At 37.8% G+C, this 24,104-nt stretch overlaps 1 protein-coding gene across 3 annotated transcripts in view; it reads right to left on the bottom strand.

The window, feature by feature from the left end:
• Positions 1 to 1,793: 1,793 nt before the first annotated feature.
• The window catches only part of RP2 (RP2 activator of ARL3 GTPase), a 43,943-nt gene continuing 21,632 nt past the window's right edge, over positions 1,794 to 24,104 (bottom strand). For all 3 annotated transcript variants that reach the window (XM_078363525.1, XM_002762815.7, XM_078363526.1), the window contains 3 exons: positions 23,457 to 23,571; positions 4,618 to 4,703; positions 1,794 to 2,029 (listed from right to left, as the gene is read on the bottom strand). In XM_078363525.1, the coding sequence (XP_078219651.1) occupies positions 1,946 to 2,029; positions 4,618 to 4,703; positions 23,457 to 23,571 (285 nt within the window). In that variant the 3' untranslated portion in view covers positions 1,794 to 1,945. The remainder of the gene's footprint in view (positions 2,030 to 4,617; positions 4,704 to 23,456; positions 23,572 to 24,104) is intronic.

Here is a 24,104-nt window from a genome sequence, read left to right as displayed (position 1 = left end):
CAGGGAAAATGTGGCACATATACACCATGGAATACTATGCAGCCATAAAAAATGACGAGTTAGTGTCCTTTGTAGGGGCATGGATGAACCTGGAAACCATCATTCTCAGCAAAGTGACACAAGAACAGAAAATCAAACACCACATGTTCTCACTCATAGGTGGGTGTTGAACAATGAGAACACATGGACACAGGGAGGGGAGCATCACACACTGGGGTCTGTCAGGGGGAAATAGGGGAGGGACAGTGCGGGCTAGGGAGTTGGGGAGAGACAGCATGGGGAGAAATGCCAGATATATGTGATAGGGAGGAAGGCAGCAAATTACACTGCCATGTGTGTACCTATGCAACAATCTTGCATGTTCTTCACATGTACCCCAAAACCTAAAATGCAATAAAAAAATAGGCCTATGAAAGCTGATTTCCTAATAGCTGCTATATGTGATGTGGATGGCAGATTCAGTGCCTTCTCATAAGATCAACCTATCAACACCTCTTGAACCAATTACTTTAGATTACAACATACCACTTAAAAGAGTTTCCCCTGAAGACTGAATCTGTGCAGCTGAGGATTGGGTCCAAGAATGTGAATTTTTAAACAAGTAGCTCTCCTCTGCTTCCTGGTAAATTATTACAACCAGGTAGATTTGGGAAATAATGCTTTAAAGTAACCAAAATCAGTTTATACTTGAACATTACTTGATATGAATGGCATACCTAATGAAAAATCAAATGTATCAAGCTTTTGGGTTTTTTTTTTTTTTTTTTTTTTGAGATGGAGTCTCGCTCTGTCACCTAGGCTGGAGTGCAATGGCACAATCTCAACTCACAGCAACCTCCACTTCCTGGCCTCCTGAGTTTAAGGAATTCTCCTGCCTCAGCCTCCCAAGTAACTGGGATTACAGGTGTATGTCACCACATCCAGCCAATTTTTTTTTTTGTATTTTAGTAGAGACGGGGTTTCACCATGTTGCCCAGGCTGGTCTCCAACTCCTGAGCTCAGGCAATCTACCTGCCTCAGCCTCCCACAGTGCTAGGATTACAGGTGTGAGCCACTGCACCCAGCCTGTATCAAGCTTTTTAATAATCTGCATAGCTTATCATCATGCCTATTTCTTACCTAAAAGTCACAAGGTTTGTTCCAGTTCTCTTGATAGCCCACGAGAGCTAATAAGTTATCAGCTTTTTGAAAACTGCTGGTGATTGGGCTTCCATAATTTTAGTATTGCATACACCTTTTCTTATGAGGAAGCAGAAGAGTCATATGGCAGTTGTATTAAAAAAAACTAAACAATGTGGAATTTATTCAAATAATCATACTGCTTACAAAGTAGTCTTTAAATAGCTATACCAACATCTGTTAGTAGAGTTGCTTGCCAAGCTAGTTATCAAATGCCTATTTCTTTAAAAAATTCAAAGTATTATGTCAACTCCATGTGCAAAATCTCATTTGCACATGGAGGAAGCATTTATATAACTGTCATATGTGTACATAAAAATGTGCATAGGTTCATTCTAATTGATCAACTAGTAACAAATCCCTCTAAATTGAAAAAAGCAATGAAATGTAGTCTCAAAAAAATATCATGGAGCACTGAGGAAGGTTTAACTTATTAGAGATTTGAAAGAACATTTATGTAGGATTAAAATAATAAACTGTTAGCTACTTCTATTTTCTAATAAGAATATCATATGCAGAGAAACAAAATTGCAAGCTTATTAAAGTGGGTTAAACAGCTTTTAAGCTGATTAAAACTACTTAATTTAAAATGAATTATTTTTGAACCTCAAGTAAATGATGTAATATTCAACAATTTATTAAAAAATAAACTTCAACAGTTTTAGCATTAGTAAAAACCATTGCTAATACACAAAAGTATATTATCAAATTCTATATTCACAAGTTAGGAAAGGCTTAATACCAAGTCCTGGTTCCACATTGCATTTCATATTCCCATCTGTATATCAGCGAAGTTGTAGAAGCTGTCCACATCTCTAGATGCCGTCTCTTTGCTTTCTGATACAAACATCTATTTTAAATAGAAAATAAAAATAAAAAGTAAGTACCAACTTCAGAATGCCAAAGCCCATGTTCTCCACAGAACAAAGTCCCAAGCTAATTATTCAAAAGAAGTTCAAGCACATCATTTATAATGACAATATTTAATCTGTAGATTTTCTTTAGAATTCATGTAATACAGTTTGAATAGCTATAATATGTAAATTAAGCTCTTTTGGAAGCACTTATATAATTAAAGTTTCTGCTTTCATAATACGTGAGTTGTATTTTATTATATCTGGACTTTTACAACACTCAATATTATGAAAGCTACTGAATAAGAGTCACTTAAAAAACTTAGTTTTGCCGGGTGCGGTGGCTCATGCCTATAATGCCAGCACTTTGGGAGGCTGAGGCAGGCGGATCACCTGAGGTGGAGTTTGAGACCAGCCTGACAAACATGGAGAAACCCCGTCTCTACTAAAAATAGCTTGAATCCGGGAGGCGGAGGTTGTGGTGAGCCTAGATTGCACCATTGCACTCCAACCTGGGCAACAAGAGCGAAACTCCATCTCAAAACAAAAACAAAAAAAACCCTCTTACTTTCTTCTATTTTCTAATAATAATCTCAGTAGTCTGAGCAGCAAAATTTGAGATTATCCTTTTCAAAGCTGCTAATATATTACTATTTATTTTATTTTATTTATTTATTTTTGAGATAGAGTCTTGCTCTGCTCTGTTGCCCAGGCTGGAGTGCAGTGGTGCAATCATGGCTCACTTCAGCCTAGACTTCTGGACTCAAGTGATCCTCCTACCTCAGCCTACCAAGTAACTAGGACTACAGGTACGTGTCACCATGCCTAGCTATTTTTTTTTTTTTTTTAACTTTTTGTAGAGATAGTCTCACTAGGTTGCACAGGCTGGTCTTGAACTTAAACTCCTGGGCTCAAGCAATCTTCTCACTTCAGCCTCCCAAAGTGCTGGGATTACAGGTGTGAGCCACCACACCCAGCCTACTATTTTTAAATAAACTATTTGCTAAACTTTTTTTTTTTTTTGAGACAGAGTCTCGCTCTGTTGCCCAGGCTGGAGTACAATGGCGCAATCTCGGCTCACTGCAACCTCTGCTTCCTGGGATCAAGCGATTCTTCCTGCCTCAGCCTCCTGAGTAGCTGGGATTACAGGCGCCCACCACCACGCCTGGCTACTTTTTATATTTTTAGTAGAGACAGGGTTTTACCATGTTAGCCAGGCTGGTTTTGAACTCCCAACCTCAGGTGATCTGCTCGCCTTGGCCTTCCAGAGTGCTGGGATTACAGGCATGAGCCACCTCGCCTGGCCTCTGCTAAACATTAATGAAGCAATACTCAATAGAACCCTTCTAAAGTAGCTTTTACAAATGTCAGCACGGAATTAGAGCAGCTGTGGGTTCTATTCTAGCTTAACCATAAACTAGCATATGATGCTGACAATTTGATAAACCTCTGTGGGCTCAGTAACAACACCTGTAAAATGAGACAGCTGGATTAGATATTCTCTAAATCATTCAGCTCAAAAAGTCCAAATTATAACCATTTTATCTCTGTTGCCTTTTCTATTCAATCTTCTATTTCCTCTCTCCCTTAGTACTACTGTGATAAAATGTGATCAAAGACAAAGGACTTTAATTTGTAAATTCAAGGAAACATAATCCAAATCAGATGACAAAACCAAAATGTCCTCCCAGATATTTATCAAAAAGTAGTCAATTACAGATTTGCTAATGGAAATCCTCTACATTTGGTTTTGGTTATTTACATCTGAAATTCTTAGATACAGCAACTTCATCAATATATTTAGAAAATGCTCACATGTGATGATTTCTGTATATACCTGGAGTTCAATATTTGGTGAAGCATTACTGAAGCAAGTAAAAATGAACCCTGGGCAACAGGATCATCCATCTAAAGACTATAATATTAGAAATAAAATATTTTCAACAAATCAGTATTTTTTAAAATGCAAAGACTTGAAAAGACATTTGATGAGACTTTTTACTTTAGAAATTTATATGCTATAGAAGGTTTTTAATAATTAAATTCTTATCTGTAACTATTTTATTTATTTATGTTTTGAGACAGAGTTTCACTCTTGTTGCCCAGGCTAGAGTGCAGTGGCATGATCTTGGCTTATAGCAATCTCTGCCTCCTGGGTTCAAGGAATTCTCCTGCCTCAGCCTCCTGAGTAGCTGGGATTACAGGCATGAACCACCATGCCTAGCTAATTTTGTATTTTTAGTAGAAACAGGGTTTCTCCATGTTGGTCAGGCTGGTCTTGAACTCCTGACCTCTAGTAATCCACCCACCTCAGCCTCCCAAAGTGCTGGGATTACAGGCATGAGCCACCATGCCTAGCCCTGTTTTGTAACTATTTTAAACAAAGTTTTAGTTTGGCAAGAAAAAAATAATTAGTTCCCAATTATTTATCAAAGGTACTAAAAATCATGATCTGACTTTTAAAAAAACACACACACAAAACAAAAATTCCAAGCAACATTAGAGACAAAAGTATCACTTGACTGTAAGGAAAAGGAGATGAAATGAAAGGTTAGATTGAAATACAGTCAATAAAATCTTGTACCTTGGTCCCATTGAATGTGTCGTTTATAATAAGTTGACATCCTTCTACAGCACCATCTCCATTAAACTCCAAAGCAATAACCGGACCTATAAGCAAACCCAAGAAGCATTTTCTTAACACAAATACAAATATATTCTAAATTTAATTTTTTTATTCTTCCTTGAAGAATCTCCAGCATCTTCTTCGAGGGTGAAAGAGAAGGAAGAGGAAAGCAGACAGATGGGACATATCACCTCAGCTGCTTCTTCCTACGCTAATCATAAAACAAATTAACACAGTCTCATAACAAGTAGCTTCAGTACTATTATAGGACTAGTGTCACATTTTTAAAGTGTTGTAAATAGTCTGGCTTTTCTGGTTCTCATTTTTCTATAAAAACCACAGAAATTCTACTCATTTAGGAGTATAAAAATAGTCGATAAAATAGCAAATAAGATCAAAAGCAATCCAAGTCAACATAAGTAGGTTTTGCCAGGCAGCCAGCCTTGCTTCCAGCTCTCCTACTTACCAGCCAAGTTCTAGGCCACCAATGATGAAGCTAAGCCAAATAGGAATTGAGGCCAGGCATCAAAAGTAATGACCATCATCTGAAAGTATTTTCCTTGAATGTGTCTTAAAGCTACATTCTAGAAACACAGACAAAGTTTTTATTTTTTAAATCCTTTTAATAGAATATTTGTGCCTTTCTCATATATTAATTTGAAAACATTACAAACCTCCTACAGTGAAGGAAAAGTCTTAATCTCCAGGAAATTACAAATTTATTGAAAGAAGACATAAACCCGTTAAACAAATACAAAACAACATAGAATAATGAAGTACTAAGTAATGAAATACTAGAGTGAATGAATATGAAACTCTAAATTGAATGTAAACATGTGCTACAGGACAAGACACAAGAATGAGAAAGAAAAGATTATACTACATTGGGCATCAAGATAACTGAAGGCTTGTGATTTTTTTTTTCCTTGGAGGCTTGTGATTTAATACAGACAACAAATACAGAAAAGGCAGGATATAGCGGTCCCTCGGTATCTGTGTAGGATTGGTTCCACTGGATGCTCAAATCCCTTATATATTAATAAAATGGTATAGTATTTGCATATAGCTTATGCACATCCTCCTGTATACCTGATTAAAAATTTATTAAGAATTTTTTTGAGCCAGGCGCGGTGGCTCAAGCCTGTAATCCCAGCACTTTGGGAGGCCAAGGTGGGTGGATCACGAGGTGAAGAGATCAAGACCATCCTGGTCAAAATGGTGAAACCCCGTCTCTACTGAAAATACAAAAAAAATTAGCTGGGCATGGTGGCGCGTGCCTGTAATCCCAGCTACTCAGGAGGCTGAGGCAGGAGAATTGCCTGAACCCAAAAAAAAAATTTTTTTTTTGAGACAGAGTCTTAACCTGTTGACCAGGCTGGAGTGCAGTGGCACAATCTTGGCTCACTGCAACCTCCGCCTCCCGGGTTCAGGCAATTCTCCTGCCTCAGCCTCCTGAGTAGCTGGGATTACAGGCCTGCATCACTGTGCCTGGCTACTTTTTTTGTATTTTTAGTTGAGATGGGGTTTCCCCATGTTAGCCAGGCTGATCTTGAACTCCTGACCTCAGGTGATCCTCCCACCTCAGCCTCCCAAAGTGCTGGGATTACAGGTGTGAGCCACCGTGCCCGATCTAAAATTTGTTTGAGAGATAGAATCTCACGGCTGGGCACAGTGGTTCATGCCTGTAATCCTAGCACTTTGGGAGGCCAGGGCAAGAGGATCACTTAAGCCCTGGAGTTCAAGACCAGCCCAGGAAACAAAGCAAGTACCCATGTCTACAAAATATTAAAATATTAGCCTGGTGCAGGGTTGCAGGCCTGTAGTCCCCGCTACTTGAGAGACTGAGATGGGAAGATCACTTGAGCCCAGGAGTTTGAGGTTACAGCAAGCCATGATCATGCCACTGCACTCTAGCCTGGGCAACAGAGCGAGACCATGTCTCCAAAAAAAAAAAAAAAAGGATAAAAGGATATAAGGATATGGAGTCTCACTATGTTGCTCAGTCTGGTCTCAAAATCCTGACCTCAAGCAATCCTATTGCCTTCACCCCTGACCAGGAGTTCAAGAACATTTTATAATAAAACATCTAACCTTACAAAAGAAAAGTTTAACATCTTAAATTTTCATTTAGAAATGTAAATGTAAACTCATGATCTTTTCTTTTCAAAAATACATAGTTTCTAGCGATGTCCACTGAAAAAGCCTAAAAGAAATGACAACCCAGTACCTAACATGTATTTCTAAATATCATTCTAAAATATCATTCACCACTAAAAATAACTAAGTCATCTTAGAAAAATAGATGATTCCATGTCTGGGCCAAGAAATGGATTAAGATCAATCTGGAATATTTTCTTCAGCCAAAAAGTAATAAAGCTACCAAAGGCCAGTGGGGTTATATCAAAAGGAAACAGAAGCCAGCCTGAAGGGGCTCCCAAAGGCCAGAGACATATAGTAAGATAGAAGGAATAATGACTCTAATTTATTAAAACATACTAAATATATAAAAAGTCATGAGTTCATAATGATACTTAGAAAAGAGAGATCCTCCTTACTACTAGAAGTTTTTAAGAAAAATAAAAAAAGAAGAGAGAAACAAAATTCACTGTATACCAATGGAGGTTGCTAGGGCACCAATTCACTACTCTGAACATTGATGCTTATTTTTCTCTTTATTTATTCTGCTTTTCTGACATGAGCATATTTCAAGTCAACCAAACAGCTCTGGCATACAAGAAGTTCTGTTAACATCTGTTAATAAATGCAGAGGTAGTGACAAGATTAGAAAGTAAGTTTGCCAAAAAAAGAGAAAGAAAATATAGAAAACGATCATTTTGCAACTCCTATTAAAATAATTGGTTCAGGCAACAATCATCGGTGGTTTTAGCATCCCACAGAGAAGACTGCAGGAAACTCTACAATAAAAAGATAAGGTCGTCACCATGTGAACCCACCCATTAATCTTAGTATCCCTAAAAGTACAACAATCAAACATTATGTGCCTTCTCAATTAGATAGGAAACAATGCCATCTATGTATTCCTGCTAAATAAATAAATAAACAAACCTGAATGTAAACAAGGCTTTGATCTAACTTCTAGTCTATAAGAAATGTGGAGGAACAAATGAAACAGCCTCATGAATACTATAGGACAACTGACCAAGCTTCTTTCCCAAGACAAAGGCAAGAAAGAAGGGGGGGGACACCTGTTTTTTATTAAGAGTGATATAAGATTAAAAAAACAACCAAATACAGTAAGTGGGTCTATTTTAGATCTGGATCAAATTAACTAAAAACACAAAGAATTATTTTAGTAAGTAGGTAAATTTGCATATGGACTGAGTATTAGAGAATATTAAGGAATTATTGTTAATTCTTTTATATGTGATAATGCACTGTAGTTATTTAAAACATTTTTTAAATAATGAAATATTTAGGGATAAGATGAAAGGATGAATCAATTTGATTAAAATGTTTTAGCAAACAATGAGATTATTGTTTTTTAAGTATGGCAAAAAGTTGATGAAACTGGGTCATGGGTACACATGGGGTCATTGTACTCTCTACTTTTAGTACATTTGAAAATTTGCAAAAAGAGTTTAAAAAGTATTTTAAACCAAATAAATATTGAACTAAAAAGAAAAAGTTGATAACAAATGTAGGGTTTCCAGTTTTGCAAATTAGAAAGTCTGAATTAAGGTAGAATATACTTTCATCACTACAAGGAAATACAGTGTGCGTGTGTGTATTTAAGTTAGACATTTATTATTAAAAGTTCCAGTCTTTCTATAAAGAACATGTAATCTAGAATTCAGAAATACAATCTTGGTAGAATTACTCAGGTATATAACTTGATTGATGTTCTTTGACTAGAATATGATAAACTTGCAATAAATGACCTAATAATTTTCCAGCAAAAAAGTGGGCAAGTGCATTCATTTTGATTAATGTGTGGATAATCTTAGATTTAAAAAGACTACAATGTTTTTCTTATATGCTTGGCATAGATTTGCAACTCAGTAGTACATGGTGTTCCTAGCAGCTGAAGACCTGGTATGCAGGGGAAATATGAGGGGTGGTGCTAGAAAACAGACATCTGTGGAATGACTCACATCCTCTTAAGTTAGGAGGATGGAGGCCTGCTTCATTAAGAAGCTGGGGGTCAGCTGGGGGTGGAGAGACCACTTAACAACATGGGGACCAGTCAGGGGAATCCTCTTATTTCTGCTTTGCGTATGAGGAAGGTAGAGTAGCCAGGTGAGTTTAATAGAAATCATGGAAAGAGTCTTATGAAGACTCTTTGTAAGTGTTAATAGGGATTTTATCAGCTTATTTTGGTTGCAGTTTCCAATTTCAAAAAATGTTTAGGTAATCTTTTCCACCTCCCCAAATCCTAATTCTTGTAGATTCATTAGTGTTGAACCAATACTTTCTCATGTCTCAATTCTTTGTTTATGCATTCTTTTCAGATGTATTAAACAAAAACCCTTAAAAAAAACTACAATGTTGATAATGCACTTGCTAAGCACTCCTTCTATCTAATGATGACAATTACTGTGATTATTTCTAACTGAACTATGAGATCAACAAGGATTACTGGTCATGTTTTTAGTGTTTTAATATGTACATCTTATTCAGATAGTTCATAGTAGCTTTAGATCTAAGTATTTCAGGTGTCATGAAAAATTGTGAGACTCTGAGGTAGACAGAAAACATTTCTGGATGTCTTATCTAGTGAACCCTTCTGAGTTATCTAACATGACCTTGGAACAGGCCACTATGTCTCAATTAGATTACTTCAACAGCCTCCCAGCTTGTCTCTGCTTCCCCATTAAAGCAGCCAGTGACAGGATTTACATTTTAAAAGGAGCATGACACTCCTCTGCTCTAAAATTGCCTATAAAGTATGATCTATATTTTTATTTTTAATTGCTCTAAAAATAACTGGCAGTTCAGGTCAGGCACAGTGGCTCACCCCCGTAATCCCAGAACCTTGGGAGACTGAAGCAGGCAGACTGCTTTAGCCCAGGAGTTTGTGACCAGCCTAGATAACATGGGAAAGCCTCATCTCTACAAAAAAGAAAGAAAAAAGGAAAAATTAGCCAGTAGTAGCATATGTCTGTAGTTCCAGCTACTCGGGAGGCTGAAGTCGGAGAATCATCTGAGCTCTGGAGGTTTAGGTTGCAGTGAGCCAAGATCAAGCCACTGCACTCCAGCCTGGGCACCAAAGTGAGACCCTGTCAAAAAAAAAAAAAAACCCAAAAAACAAACAAAAAACCACCAGACAGTGGTTAAAGCATTAACATTAACAATGTATTAGGTGTTTATAACATGTGTAATAGTAATATATGACAATGACACAGGGATGAGAAGGAAGAATTGAGAATATAATGTTATCAGGTCCTTAGATGACAAGTGAAGTTGTATAATATTAGAAGGTAGACTCAAATTATTTAAAAATGTTTGCTGTAAAACCTAACACAACCATTAAATAAATTTTTGAAGAGGTATAAATATAAGTCAATAGAGGTGATTAAGTGGTTTTATAAAATTGCCAAAAAGAAAAAGAGGTAATAAGGAAAAAAGAACAAATGGAACAGAAATCAGCTAGCAAGTTGAGAGACTTTGAACCAACTGTATCAATAATCCCTTTCAATGTGAATGGTCTAAATACAGCAGTTAAAAGAGACTGACAGACTGGATTGAAAAGAAAAAACCAACTACATGCTGTCTACAAAAAAACTCACTTAAAATATACAGCCTTGATAAGCTAAAAGAAAAGGGATAAACCTTTACAATAAAATAATAATCAAATGAAAGCTAGAGTAGCTATATTAATTTCAGATGAGGTAGATATCAGAACAAGGAAAATCATCAGAGATAATTAAGGACATCAGAGCTGGATGTGGTGGCTTGTGCCTGTAATCCCAGCTACTTGGGAGGCTGAGGTGGAGGATTACTTGAGCCCAGGAGTTTGAGGCTACAATGAGCTATATCACTCACCAGTAGGCTTGATCACTGCACCCCAGACTGAGCAAGAACCCCTCTCTTAAAAAAATGAGGGACATCACATAATAATGAAGGATTCTCCGAGATTATAACAATCCTAAATGTGTATGCACATAATAAAACAGAGCTTCAAAATACATGAGACAAAACCTGATAGGATCTGAATAGAGAAATAGACAAATCCATAATTAGTTGGAGACTTCAACACTCCTCTCTCATTAATTTATGGAACAAGTAGGCAGAAAATCAGCAAGGATATAGATAACCTGAATAGCACTATCAACCAACTTGACCTAGTAGACATTTTTAGAAGACTCAACCAAGGCAACAGCAGATTACACATTCTTCTCAGATGCACATAGAATATTCACCAAGATAAGCCATATTCTGTGCCATAAAAGACATTTTAATTAAAGAAAACAGAAATCATACAAATGTGCATTCTTGGACCATAACAGGATTTAGAAATCAATAATAGAATTATATTGGACAATCCCCAAATGTTTGGAAATTAAACAATTATACTTCTAAATAATTCATGGATCAAGTGAAATCTCAAGGGAAACTAAAAAATATTTTTAACCAAATCAGGGGTCAACATTCTTTTTCTGTAAAGGGCCAGATAGGAAATATTTTAGGCTTTGTGCACCATAATGTAATAGATAAAAGAATGACAGGCTGGGGGCTGTGGCTCATGCCTGTAATCTCAGCACTTTGGGAGGCCAAGGCAGGCAGATCACCTGATGTCAGGAGTTCAAGACTAGCCTGGCCAACATGGTGAAACCCTAGCTTCACTAAAAATATAAAAATTACCCAGGCATGGTGGCGGGTGCCTGTAGTCACGCTACTTGGGAGGCTGAGGCAGGAGAATCACTTGAACCCAGCAGGCGGAGGTTGCAGTGTGCCATTGCACTCCAGCCTGGGTGACAAGAGCAAAACTCCATCTCAAAAAAAAGGAATGAGCATGACTGTGCCCCAATTATTAAAGCAGGCAGTGGGCTATATTTTACCAAACTCTGAATTAAATAAAAATGAAAATACAACATATCAAAATTTGTGAGATGCAGCTAAAGCAGTGCTTAAAGGAAAAATGGAAAAATTGTAACATTAAATAAGAGTCAACCCTTATTATATGCAGATCCCTTCATTTCAAATTTACCTACTTGCTAAAATTCATTTGTAACTCCCCAAATCGGTATTTGCAGTGCTTTCATGGTTATTTGTGGACATGCACAGTGGCAAAAAATTTGAATTGCCTGATATGTGTGCTCCCAGCTGAGGTTGAACTAGGTGATGCTCTCTCTGCCTTTTTGTTTCAGCTACTGTACTATAAGGAGGTGTCCTTTTTGAGGTCTAGGTAGTACCGTGTTTTTCACATTTTTTTGCTTTTAGTTGGTGATTTTGCCTGTTTAAAATATCCCCTAAGCCAGGCACAGTGGCTCATGCCTGTAATCTCAGCACTTTGGGAGGCCGAGGAGGGAGGATTGGTTGAGGCCAGGATTTTGAGATCAGTCTGGGTAACATAGCAAGACCCCAACTCTACAACGTTGTTTTAAAAAAAATAGCTGGGGGCTGGGCATAGTGGCTCACACCTGTAATCCCAGCACTTTGGGAGGCTGAGTTGGGCGGATCACCTGAGCCCAGGAGTTCAAGGCCAGCCCGGGTAACATAGTAAGACCCTGTCTCTTTTATGTTAAAAAAAAAATAAAAAAACAGCTGGGCATGGTGGTATGCATCTGTAGTCCTAGCTCCTCAGGAATCTGAGGTGGGAGGATCACTTGAGCCCATGAGTTTGAGATTACAGTGAACTATGGTCACACCCTTGCACTCTATCTTGGGTGACAGAGCAAGGCCATGTCTCCAAAAAAATGAAATAGCCCCCAAACACAGTGAAGTGCTGTCTAATGGCTTCCAAACTGAAGAAGGCTGTGCTGTGCCTCAGGAGAAAATGTGTTAGATAAGCTTTGCTCCAGCATGAGTTTTAGTGCTGTTGGCTGTGAGTTCAATGTTAATGAATCAACAATATATACTAAATAAGGTATCTTTAAACAGAAACACACATTAAACAAAGTTATGTATTGATCAGTTGATGAAAACGTTGTGAACAGACACCTGCAGAAACCTAATCCTGTCTTTCTCCTAGGAACAGCAGTTTAGTATTCGCTAATTCAGTGTTCACAGCAACTTTATACACCATAACTACTGTGAATAATGAGAATTGAGTATATTTGAAAAGAAATATCTAAAATCAGTAACCTAAGCTTAAACCTTAAGCAACTAGAGAAAAAAGAACAAAACAAACCTAAAGCTAGTGAAAGGAAAAGATTAGAGCAGAAATCAATGAAATTGAAAAGAGAAAAACAGAAAATCAAAGAAACAAAAAGCTGCATCTTTGAAATTATCAATAAAATAATAAACTTCACATGAAAAGATACTCAACATCACTAATCATCAGGGAAATGCAAACCAAAATCACAGTGAAATATCCTCTCACACCTCTTCTAATCGCAATTATAAAACAAGAGATAAGTATTGTTGAGGATGTGGAGATAAAAGAACCCTTATACTCTGTGTGGAAATGTAAATTGGTACAGCCACTGTGGAAAACAGTATGGAGGTTCCCCAGAAAACTAAAAATATAACTACTATATGATCTAGCAATCTTACTTTCTTACTTCTGGGTATGTATCCAAAGGAATTGAAACCAACGTCTGCTGCATGCAGTGGCTCACTCCTGTAATCCCAAAGACTCAGAGGCTGAGGCAGGAGGATCATTTGAGGCCAAGAGTTTGAAACCAGCCTGGGCAATATAACAGGACCCTGTCTCCACAAAATTTTTTTAAAAAATCAACGTCAAAGGGGTATCTGTACTCCCGTGTTCACTGTAACATTATTCACAATAGCCAAGACATGTAATCAACCTGCCTGCTGAGGGATGAATGAATAAAGAAATGTGGTATATATCCACAATGGAATACTATTCAGCTATAGAAAAGAAAGAAATTCTGCCATTTGCACAAACATGATGAACCTGGAGGGCATTATGCTAAATGAAATAAGACAGAGATATACAGATACTATATGATTTATATGTGGATCTGAAAAACCTGAATTCATAGAAACACAGAATAAAATGGTGGTTGCAAGGGGCTGAAGGAAATGGGGAGATGTTCGTCAAAGTGTACAATCTAGTAATTTATAAGGTGAATACGTTTTGAGGATCTAATGTATGGCACGGTGACTATAGTTAATAAAAAATGATATATATGTAAGGTGATGGGTGTGTTAACTAACTTGATTGTGGTAATCATTCCACAATAAGTACATATATAAGATAATCACACTGCATCCCTTAAAATATACAATTTTGTCAATTATAAGTCAATAAAGCTAGAAAAAAATAGAAACAAAACAACCAAGCCAAAAAAAAAAAAAAAAGATAAACTTCTATCCAGGCTGATGGGAGAGGGAGAATGAGAATGAAAGTGAGAGAGAGGGGACTCAAATTATTAATAGCAGGAATGAAAGAGGAACACCATTACTGATCCCACAGATAGTGAAATACTATAAACAACTATATGCCCATATGTTCAATAACTTAGATGAAATGAAACAATTCCCTGAGACATAAACTACCAAAATTCACTTCAAAAAAAGATAGCCTGAAGAGTCCTACATATAATAGTGAAATTAATTTATAGATAAAAACCTTCCAAAAAAAGAAATCTCCAGGCCCAGATAGTTTCACTGGCAAATTCTACCACATATTTGAGGAAGAAATGATACTCATTCTCTGCAATCTCAAGATCATAGAAGAAGAAAGATACTTTTCAATTCATTTTATGAGGCCAGCATTTTCCCAATATCAAAATGAGACAAAGAGATTACAAAAAAATGAAAACTACAGACCAACATCCCTCATGAACAAAGATGTAAAAATTCTCAACAAAATATCAGCAAATCAAATCCAGCAATATATTAAAGAAATAATACAGCATGATCACAGAGGTTCATCTCAGGAATACAAGGCTGGTTTGACATTCAGGTATCAATAAAAGCCAATCACCAGATTAAATAAATAAGTAAAAACTTATGCTTGTGTCAATAAATACAAACAAAACATTCAACATTCATGCATGATAAAAACTCAATAAACTAGGCACAGAAACTCTCTTAACCTAATAAAAGGTATGTATAGGCCAGGTGCAGTGGCTCATGCCTGTAATTCCAGCACTTTGGGAGGCCACGGCAGGTGGATCACCTGAGGTCGGGAGTTCAAGACCAGCCTCACCAACATGGAGACACCCCATCTCTACTAAAAATACAAAATTAGCCAGGCATGGTGGCACATGCCTATAATCCCAGCTACTTAGGAGGCTGAGGCAGGAGAATCACTTGAACCTGGGAGGCAGAGGTTGCGGTGAGCTGAGATCAGGCCATTGCACTCCAGCCTGGGCAACAAGAGCGAAACTCCATCAAAAAAAAAAAAAAGAAAGGTATGTATGAAAACTTACAACTGACACAATTCCTTTTAAAATTTTTAATTTAATTTAAATTTTTTTAATAAAGAGATGGAATCTCACTTTGTTGTTCAAGCTGGTCTTGAACTCTTGGCTTCAAGGAATTTTCTTACCTTGGCCTCCCAAACTGCTGGTATTATAGGCATGAGCCACCGTGCCTAGCCCTGACATAGTGGGTTTTATTTATTTTTTTTTTTTGATACAGGATCTCCCTAGGTCACTCCCCACCAGGGCTGGAGTGCAGTGGTGTGATCTCAGCTTGCTGCAACCTCTGCCTCCCAGGCTCAAGTGATCCTCCCACCTCGGCCTCCCAAGTAGCTGGGACTACAGGCACATACCATCACATACCCAGCTCATTTTTGTATTTTTTGTAGAGATGGGGTTTTACCTTGTTGCCCACGCTGGTCTCAAACTCCTGGGCTAAGTGATCCACCTGCATCGGCCTCCCAAAGTGCTGGGACTACAGGCATGAGCCACTTGCCCGGCCACTGACACACTGACATCATCATTCTTTTTTTTTTTTCTTCAGATAGAGTCTCACTCTGTCACCCAGGCAGGAGTGCTGCAGTGGTGCAATCTTGGCTCATTGCAACCACCATCTCCCAGGCTCAAGTGATTCTCCTGCCTCAGCCTCCCAAATAGCTGGGACTATAGGTGAGCACCACCATGCCTGGCTGATTTTTTGTATTTTTAGTAGAGACAGGGTTTTACCATGTTGGCCAGGCTGGTCTCAAACTCCTGACCTCAGGTGATCTGCCCACCTTGGCCTCCCAAAGTGCTGGGATTACAGGCATGAGCCTCCATGCCCTGCCTTCTGACATGATTCTTAATGGTGAGACTGAACACTTGCAGAACGATGATAAAGGACATCTTTGCCTTACTCCTGAGATCAGCCTCCAGAGTAGCAGGGGCTACAGGTGCATGTCACCATGCTCGGCTCATTCTTTTTTTTTTTCTTTTTTGTAGGGACAAGGTCTTATTATGCTGCCTAGGCTGGTCTTGAACTCCTGGGCTCAAACAATCCTCCTGCCAAAGGGTTGAGATTACAGGTATGAGCCACCATGCCTGGCCTATCTTGACAACTTTCCTGTGAATCTAAAATTATTCAAAAATTAAAAGTTGACTTAAAAAACACAGAGAGATACCATGACATAACTATTAGAAAACTGACAATACCAAATGCTAGCAAATTACCCAAGTGATTAGAAAAGTTATGTACACTCAAAAACCTATACACAATGCAGGTCCCTCAAAAAACTAAAAATAGAACCACACATGATCCAGCAATTCCAATACTGGGTACAGATCTAAAAGCAAGGAAATCAATATGTCAAGGAGATATCTGCACCCAGGATCACTGCAGCATTATTCACAACAGTCAAAATATGAAATCGGCCTAAGTGCCCATCAACAGATAAACGGATAAAGAAAATGTGTTATATTTATACAATGGTATACTATTCAGCCATAAAATGAATGAAATCCTGTCATTTTCAGCAGCATGGATGGAACTAGGGACCATTAGGTTAAGTGAAATAAGGCAAACACAGAAAGACAAATATCACATGCTCTTACACTCATATGTAGGAGCTAAAAATGTGGATCTCATGAACATAGAGAGTAGATTGGTAGTTATCAGAGTCAGGAAAAGGGGACAGTGGGTAGTTATCAGAGTCAGGAAAAGGGGACAGTGGGATAGGGGAAAAAAAGACAATGTAAATGTATTTATTACCACTGAACTGTATACTTAAAAATGGTAAAGATGGTAAATTATATATGTATATTTTACCTCAATAAAAAAACTTACACGCAAATGTTTATAGTGGTTTTATTCATAATTGGCAAAAACTGGAAACAAACAAGATGTCCAACAATTGAATGGAAAAACAAACCGTGGTACATCAAGACAAGGAATACTGTTCAGCAATAAAAAGAACAAGTTATTGAGTCACCTAGCAAGATGGCTGAAGCACAAATGCGTTTTAACAAATGAAGTCAGGCTCGAAAGGCTACATGTTGTATGATTCCATTTATGGGACACTCTGGAAAAGGCAAAATCATAGGGACAGGAGGTAAATCAGTTGCCAAAAGTTGTGGTTGACTGACTAAAAGAGCTACACAAGGGAAATTTTTAGGGAGAACAGTTTTCTCTGGTACTGGGGTGATAAATGGGGTGGTGGACTTTATGCATTCATCAAAACCCATGCCAACTGAACATTACTGTATGAAAAATTTTAAAAATTAACCAAGATGTGAGGGTATCCAAAGATGGAATGCAGCTTATGACAAACTAATCTAACAGTATTATAAATGTATGCCAATACTTCAATGAAGGGAATAAGGGAAAAGGGAGCTGACCTCAGGACTTTGGAAAACTGTTTTGAGTGGCTACTGTAAAGCTAAAGACAAAGACTGTATAATACCAACTGCACTCGAGTTGGTAAATAAGTTTCTCACAGGGGTATGGGTTAGTAATTCTAAAACTATATTATATGTATACTAGTGTTAAACAAATAAGTAAATAAAACATATACAATTGAAGCCAGGGTTCTCACTTTCAGAGTAAGAAGTCACAAAAAAAGCAAGGAAAGGGATGCTAGAATGAACCCTGTGCCGCTGGATTAGGGTCAGAGGTATTTTAATAGACGGATACAGAATTATAGATGTGTGTGTGTATATACAGGTTAATAGTCATACATGCATTTTTTAACCTTTGTCTGTTGAAAGGGCTTAGAACCAGTGGTATCTCAATAGTAAAGGGCATACCTAGCACCCAGATCTTGGTTTCTATCATTCTAGAATAAAAGAAACCAGGATTCCTTGGAGAAATGTTGATACTAGTTCTGGAGCAAGGAAAAATATAGGATGAGCCTGGAGCATCTTGTAGGGCCAGAAAGTAAGGAAGTGTTCAAAATTCAAAAGAATGGGGCATGTCAAAGGGACAAAAAAGCCAACCTAAAAGTGCTTCAGATGGTTAAAACTGGAACAATTTGATAGTAATTAATTATCACCTAAAGAATAAAATATACACCCATGAGAAATAAATGAATAAATGAGGAGACCCAAATCTTTCCTTCCTTCCTTCCTCCCTCCCTCCCTTCTTTCCTCCTCCTTTTTTCTTTTCTTTTCTTTTTTTTTTCTTTTCCCTCCCTCCTTCCCTCCCCGCCCCCCGCTTTCTTTCTTATTGAGACAGAATCCCACTCTGTCACCAGTGGTGTGATCTTGGCTCACTACAACCTCCGCCTCCCAGGTTCAAGTGATTCTACTGCCTCAGCCTCCCAAGTAGTAGTTGGGACTACAGGCTTGTGCCACCATGCCTGGCTAATTTTTGTATTTTTAGTAGAGATGGGGTTTCACCATGTTGGCCAGGATGGTCTTGCTCTCTTGACCTCATGATCCGCCCACCTTGGCCTCCCAAAGTGCTGGGATTACAGCCATGAGCCACCATACCCAGCCAGGACAAATCTTTCTTACAGAATTCCAAATAATGTATGTGGATATTCCTCTCTCCAGATGGTAGAGCTTAAATCTTCACTCCTTGATTGTGTACTGGTCTTAGTGACTCATTTTCAAAGAATGGAGTATGGAAAGGGAAACATAGAAACTTTACAGCAGAGAAATCTGGCAGATACCACCTCATATTGACATCATGTGCCCTGTGATGTCATGTGATGAGAAGGGCACTTTGCCTCTTCCTAAAAACCCATAACCCTAGTCTAACCAGAGGAAAATGTCACATAAACATAAATTGAGGAACATTCTACAAAATAATTGACCACTACTGTTCAAAAGTTTCAAGATTATGAAAAACAAAGAAAGACTGAAGAACTGTCACATCTGTCACAGGAAATTAAGGAGACATGGCAACAAAAAGAAATGTGGGATCTTGGATTGAATTCTGGAACTGAAAAAGGACATAAGTGGAAAAACTGGTAAAATTTGAATAAAATCTGTAGTTTAAGTTAGCATTTTACCAATGTAAATTTCTTAGCTTTGACAAATGTACTATGGTTATGTTAACATTTAGGGAAGCTTGGTAAGGGATATACAGAAACTTTCTGTACTATCTTTGCAATTTTTCTGTAAACCTAAAATCATTCCAATATAAAAAGTTTATTTTTATAAAGCCCACACATGTCCAGCAGCATCTCATCTCACTCAGACTACTACAGAAGCCAAAGTCTCCACAGTGGCTTACAAGGCCCTACATTAGCTGACTTTCTCTCTCTCCTACTTCTAAGACCTCATTTACTTTGTTGAATAAATGAATGAATGACTCCCTAAAACAAAAGAACCCAAGTCTGACTAATTAAAAAAGGAATACTCCAAGGGTACCTCTCAAAGACTTTTGAATCAGGCTTTCTGGGGTAGGAGTAGAAAACTTGTTTACTGGCTGGGCTCGGTGGTTCACGCCTATAATCTCAGCACTTTGGGAGGCTGAGGCGGGAGGATTCACTTGAGCTCACGAGTTCGAGACCAGCCTGAGCAACATGGCAAAATGCTGTCTCTACAAAAAATACAAAAATTAGCCAGGAATGGTGGCGCACACATGTAGTCCCAGCTACCTGGGAGGCTGAGGTGAGAGGATTGCTTGAGCTCAGGAGACAGAGGCAGGAGGATTGCTTGAGCCCCAGAGACACAGGTTACAATGAGCCAAGATTGTACCACTGCACTCCAGCCTGGGCAACAGAGTAAGACCCTGTCTCAAAAAAAAGAAAAAAGAAATTTTATGTATTTATGTATTTGAGACAAGGTCTTTTTCTCTTGCCCAAGCTGGAGTGCAGTGGTGCAATCATGAGTCACTGCAGCCTCAACCTCCCTGGGCTCAGGTGATCCTCCCACCTCAGCCTCCAAGTAGCTGGGACTACAGGCACACACTACCATTCCCAGCTAATTTCTGTAGAGATGGGGTTTTGCCATGTTGTCCAGGCTGGTCTTGAACTCCTAGGCTCAAGCAACCCACCTGCCTCGGCCTTTCAAAGTGCTGGAATTACAGGTGTGAGCCACCATGCCTGGCTGAAAATTAGTCAGATCTGGAGATCCTCATGGTGAAAAACAATGAATTATCTTACTAAGCAGTCAAATAGCTTTATTAAATATTGAAAATAAATGTGACTATTGCAACTGAAGAGGAAAACTGAGAGACTCTGAGGTGCAAACTATTTAAGATATATGTGAATTCTTAAAATAAATACATAAGACCACTCTTAGTTCAGTACAGTGGTTCTCAACTGGCAGCAATTTTGCCTCCTTCCCATAGCCCTGGGGACATCTGGCAACATCTGGAATCATTTTTGGTTGCCACAACTGGGGTGGTGTTTTATTGGCATCTAATGGGTAGAGGCCAGAGATGCTGCTAAACATCTTGTAAGGTACGGGACAGCCTCTCATAACAAAAAATTACCTGGCCTAAAATGTCTATAATGCCAAGGTTGAGACACCCTGTCTTAGAATGACTGATGGCCACTTTTAGATGAGGGCCAGTCCATCCAACTCCTACTAGAATATCTCCAGTCTACTCACTATTCCACTGCTGAGTAGCTTAAAAGTTTTCCGCAAATATTATTTTGAAAATTTCTACACATTATAGAAGAGTTGAAAGAATAGCATAAATATGTATTTGCCTTTCACCTACACCACCAAAAGCTAAGATTTGTCCACATTTGCTTTATTACACAATAAACACCATCTATCTGCACATACATGCTTTGTTTTGCTGAGTCATTTGAAAGTAGCAGACATCGGGACACTTCAGCATGTAGCTCCTGCATAACTACAGCACCATTATCATACCAAAGGATATTAATGATAATTCTACCGCATCTTCAAAGTCCACTACTTGTCCCAAAATTGCCTTTTACAGTTCACTCCAATCCAACCTAAGATCCAATCAAGGTTCACTCATTGCATTTAGTTGTTATGTCTCTGTAGTCTCATAATCCAGAATAATTCCCCTACCTTTTTTGTTTTCCATTACACTGTCTGAAGAGACCTAGCCAGTTGTCTTGTAGAATGTCTTCTATTTTGGATTTGTCTTATTATTTCCTTATGGTGTCATTTAACATATTTCTTTTCTTCCTACAAATTAGAAGTTAAGTCTTGGCTCAATTAGATTCAGGTTACTTGGGCAAGAACACTCTACAGGTGATGGTGCATATTTTTCACTGCATCACATCACGAGTAACACAATGTTAGAGTGTCCATCAGTGATGCTGTTTGATCACTGGGTTAACATGGTGATCACCAAATCTCTGCTGTAAAGGTACACTTCCCCTTTGAATTAGGATGTATAACTATCCTACTTCTTAGCAACTTTTACCCCAATAGTTTTACCACCCACTGATAATCTTTGTCTGAAATAATTATTACACTGGCATTGGAAAATGATTTCCGAAGTCCATCATTCCTTCTGCATTTTTAGCTCACAATATTCTATAAAGAGCAGATGAACATTCCTTTCTTCCCTCCCCTTTTTGTTTAACAATATGGATGCATAGATTTCTGATGTTAAATCATTACCTTCATTCTTCTCTTTTTTTTTTGAGACAAGCTCTTGCTCTGTTGCCCAGGCTATAGAGCAGCAGCATGAGCATGGCTCACTGCAGCCTCAAGCTCCTGGGCTCAAGTGACCCTCCCACCTCAGCCTCCTGAGTAGCTGGGACGACAAACGTGCAGCACCCCCAGCTAATTGTATCTTCTGTTGAGACAGGGTCTTGCTATGTTGTCCAGGTTTGTTTCAAACTCCTGGCCTTAAGCAATCCTTCCACCTCACCCTCCCAAAATGCTGGGATTACAGGTTTGAGGCACTACATCCAGTCCCAGTATTCTTTTTAATTATTAAATTGTCCCAAATTTGGCCCATGGAAACTCCTTCAAGCTGGCTCCTATGATCTTTTGATATGAACTCATCAGTCTTTGAATACGTCCTACAGGCATCTCTGGTGTTTAAGACTTGTTTATATAATGTTTATTTGCTGAAATTCCTGCAACATCTGCTTATTGGTTTTAGTTCTACTTTTTGCAGCAACAGAACATTTTACTTCTTCCATGTGGAATGTTCTGTTACTTAAATGCAGATACTATATTTGGTTTGGAGCAATTCTGTAATACTACTTCACTAACATCACACAAGTACATAAATCATTAATTTAGACCTACCAACATGCTCACTTTATTACTAACTCTCACACTTTAGGATGTCCAATACACTTATTACCTGATTGAATTTCCAAAAGCTGCTAAGAGGTTAAAGGTTCATTTTCAAGCTTCCAAATGTTCCCATGTCAAAATGGTTGCATCAAAAGGGTCAGGTCAGAATTTCCTACATATATTCTGGGGTAGATTCATGCAGAGGGTTGGAGCAAGTCCTTACTACTACTACAGTAACCACAAAAGTATTATTAAATTCTGCATTAATACTTAACCAGCTGAGTTACAGCAGCACTACTTATTATCCTAATAATCCTCTAACATTTCATACAGGTTTTCATAGTTTATTATAATATTTTTATACATAAAGAGCATATAAAATGCAGATGTGCCCCCTCTCTAGGGTATACTCAATCAACACTGCATATTACTATACATACTTGCTCAGGCCAGTCAAGGAAAGCCTGATGAGCCTTCAGCAAACAATGTCCGCACTCTGAACAGATAAAGAATACTCTGTCCTCTAGAATCAATACACCTTCAAATACAGGTAGGCAGACAGTAACCCTTCAGGTGGGCACACATACTTAAATTCCTTTCTTTGAAGACCTATATCCAATATCTGAAATTTATTGGTGGCATTTACCCATTAGGGAAACCAATTCTAATTATATAAGGGAAGTTAATCAATCATATGAAATACATAAAATAATATACCACTTTATATTTCTTATTTATTTTCCAGTATGATTATAGACAGAATCTTTATCAAGTGCTTTGTAACTCTGAGCAGGGAATATGAAATGTTTACTCACTACACTATACAGGTAAAATAAAAATACAATAATAATTAAAATAATAATAAGATACATAATAAAATGTGACTTTCAGTATTAAGAACACAGGATAGAGAAAAAAAGGAATGCCTAATTTCTAGTTAGTTATCTAGGGCTCCTTGAGTGATGTGAAATTTTAACATTTCTGAACAATAATAGAAAAAAAAACAAAGAACAAATGAGAAAGAAAAGGCAACGCAAAAGAAATGTTAAAGGCAAAAGTAAATCAAATCAGCATGTAAAGAAAATAACCACAAAAGTATACCAATCATCCAGAAGGTACCTTTGTTCAGAAGAGGAAGGAAGTCAGCCGCTTTTTCCCGATAAACCCTTTGAGCATCCTCAGCTTTCATGGACACTTCCTTTGTCTGAACTAGAGAAAAGCCTTTACCAACCATCTGTGAAAATAAAATTTCATTTAGATTTTAAAATGAATTTTCAAGACTAAAACAATGATTTTCTATTCTAGTATTTCTCAACAGCACACTGATTTTTGTTTTAATTATAAGTCTAATTCAGGGTGTTTGCTATAATAAATTCTCACTATATGAGATTCTTTCTTCCAGATGGGTAGTTCTGGCTCAGTACTGCAGTTAAGATTAAGGGTCAAATAAATGTGAATTATCTCTCAAGTTTAAAACATGATTAAAATTTTTCTACTACCAGATGGAAGTTTTTAGTTTGGTGATATTGCAAATATCAAATGAGAAGAGAATGGTTAAGTAAATTATGGTACAGTCACATGATGAAATGCCACAGTTCATTACATTTATCATAGTTCATTAAATACAACAAAGATGTTATAATAAAATGGGGAAAAGCTTATGTAATATTGTTAATTTTATATAGTTTTTTTTCTTTCTTTTTTGAGACAGGGTCTCACTGTGTTGCCCCAGTTGGAATGTAGTTGTGCAATCATAGCTCACTGCAG

The sequence above is a fragment of the Callithrix jacchus genome, chromosome X, assembly GCF_049354715.1.
Source record: "Callithrix jacchus isolate 240 chromosome X, calJac240_pri, whole genome shotgun sequence".
Classification (NCBI taxonomy): domain Eukaryota; kingdom Metazoa; phylum Chordata; class Mammalia; order Primates; family Cebidae; genus Callithrix; species Callithrix jacchus.
Note: the sequence above shows the minus strand (reverse complement) of the source record. Positions and strands in the feature narration are given on the sequence as shown.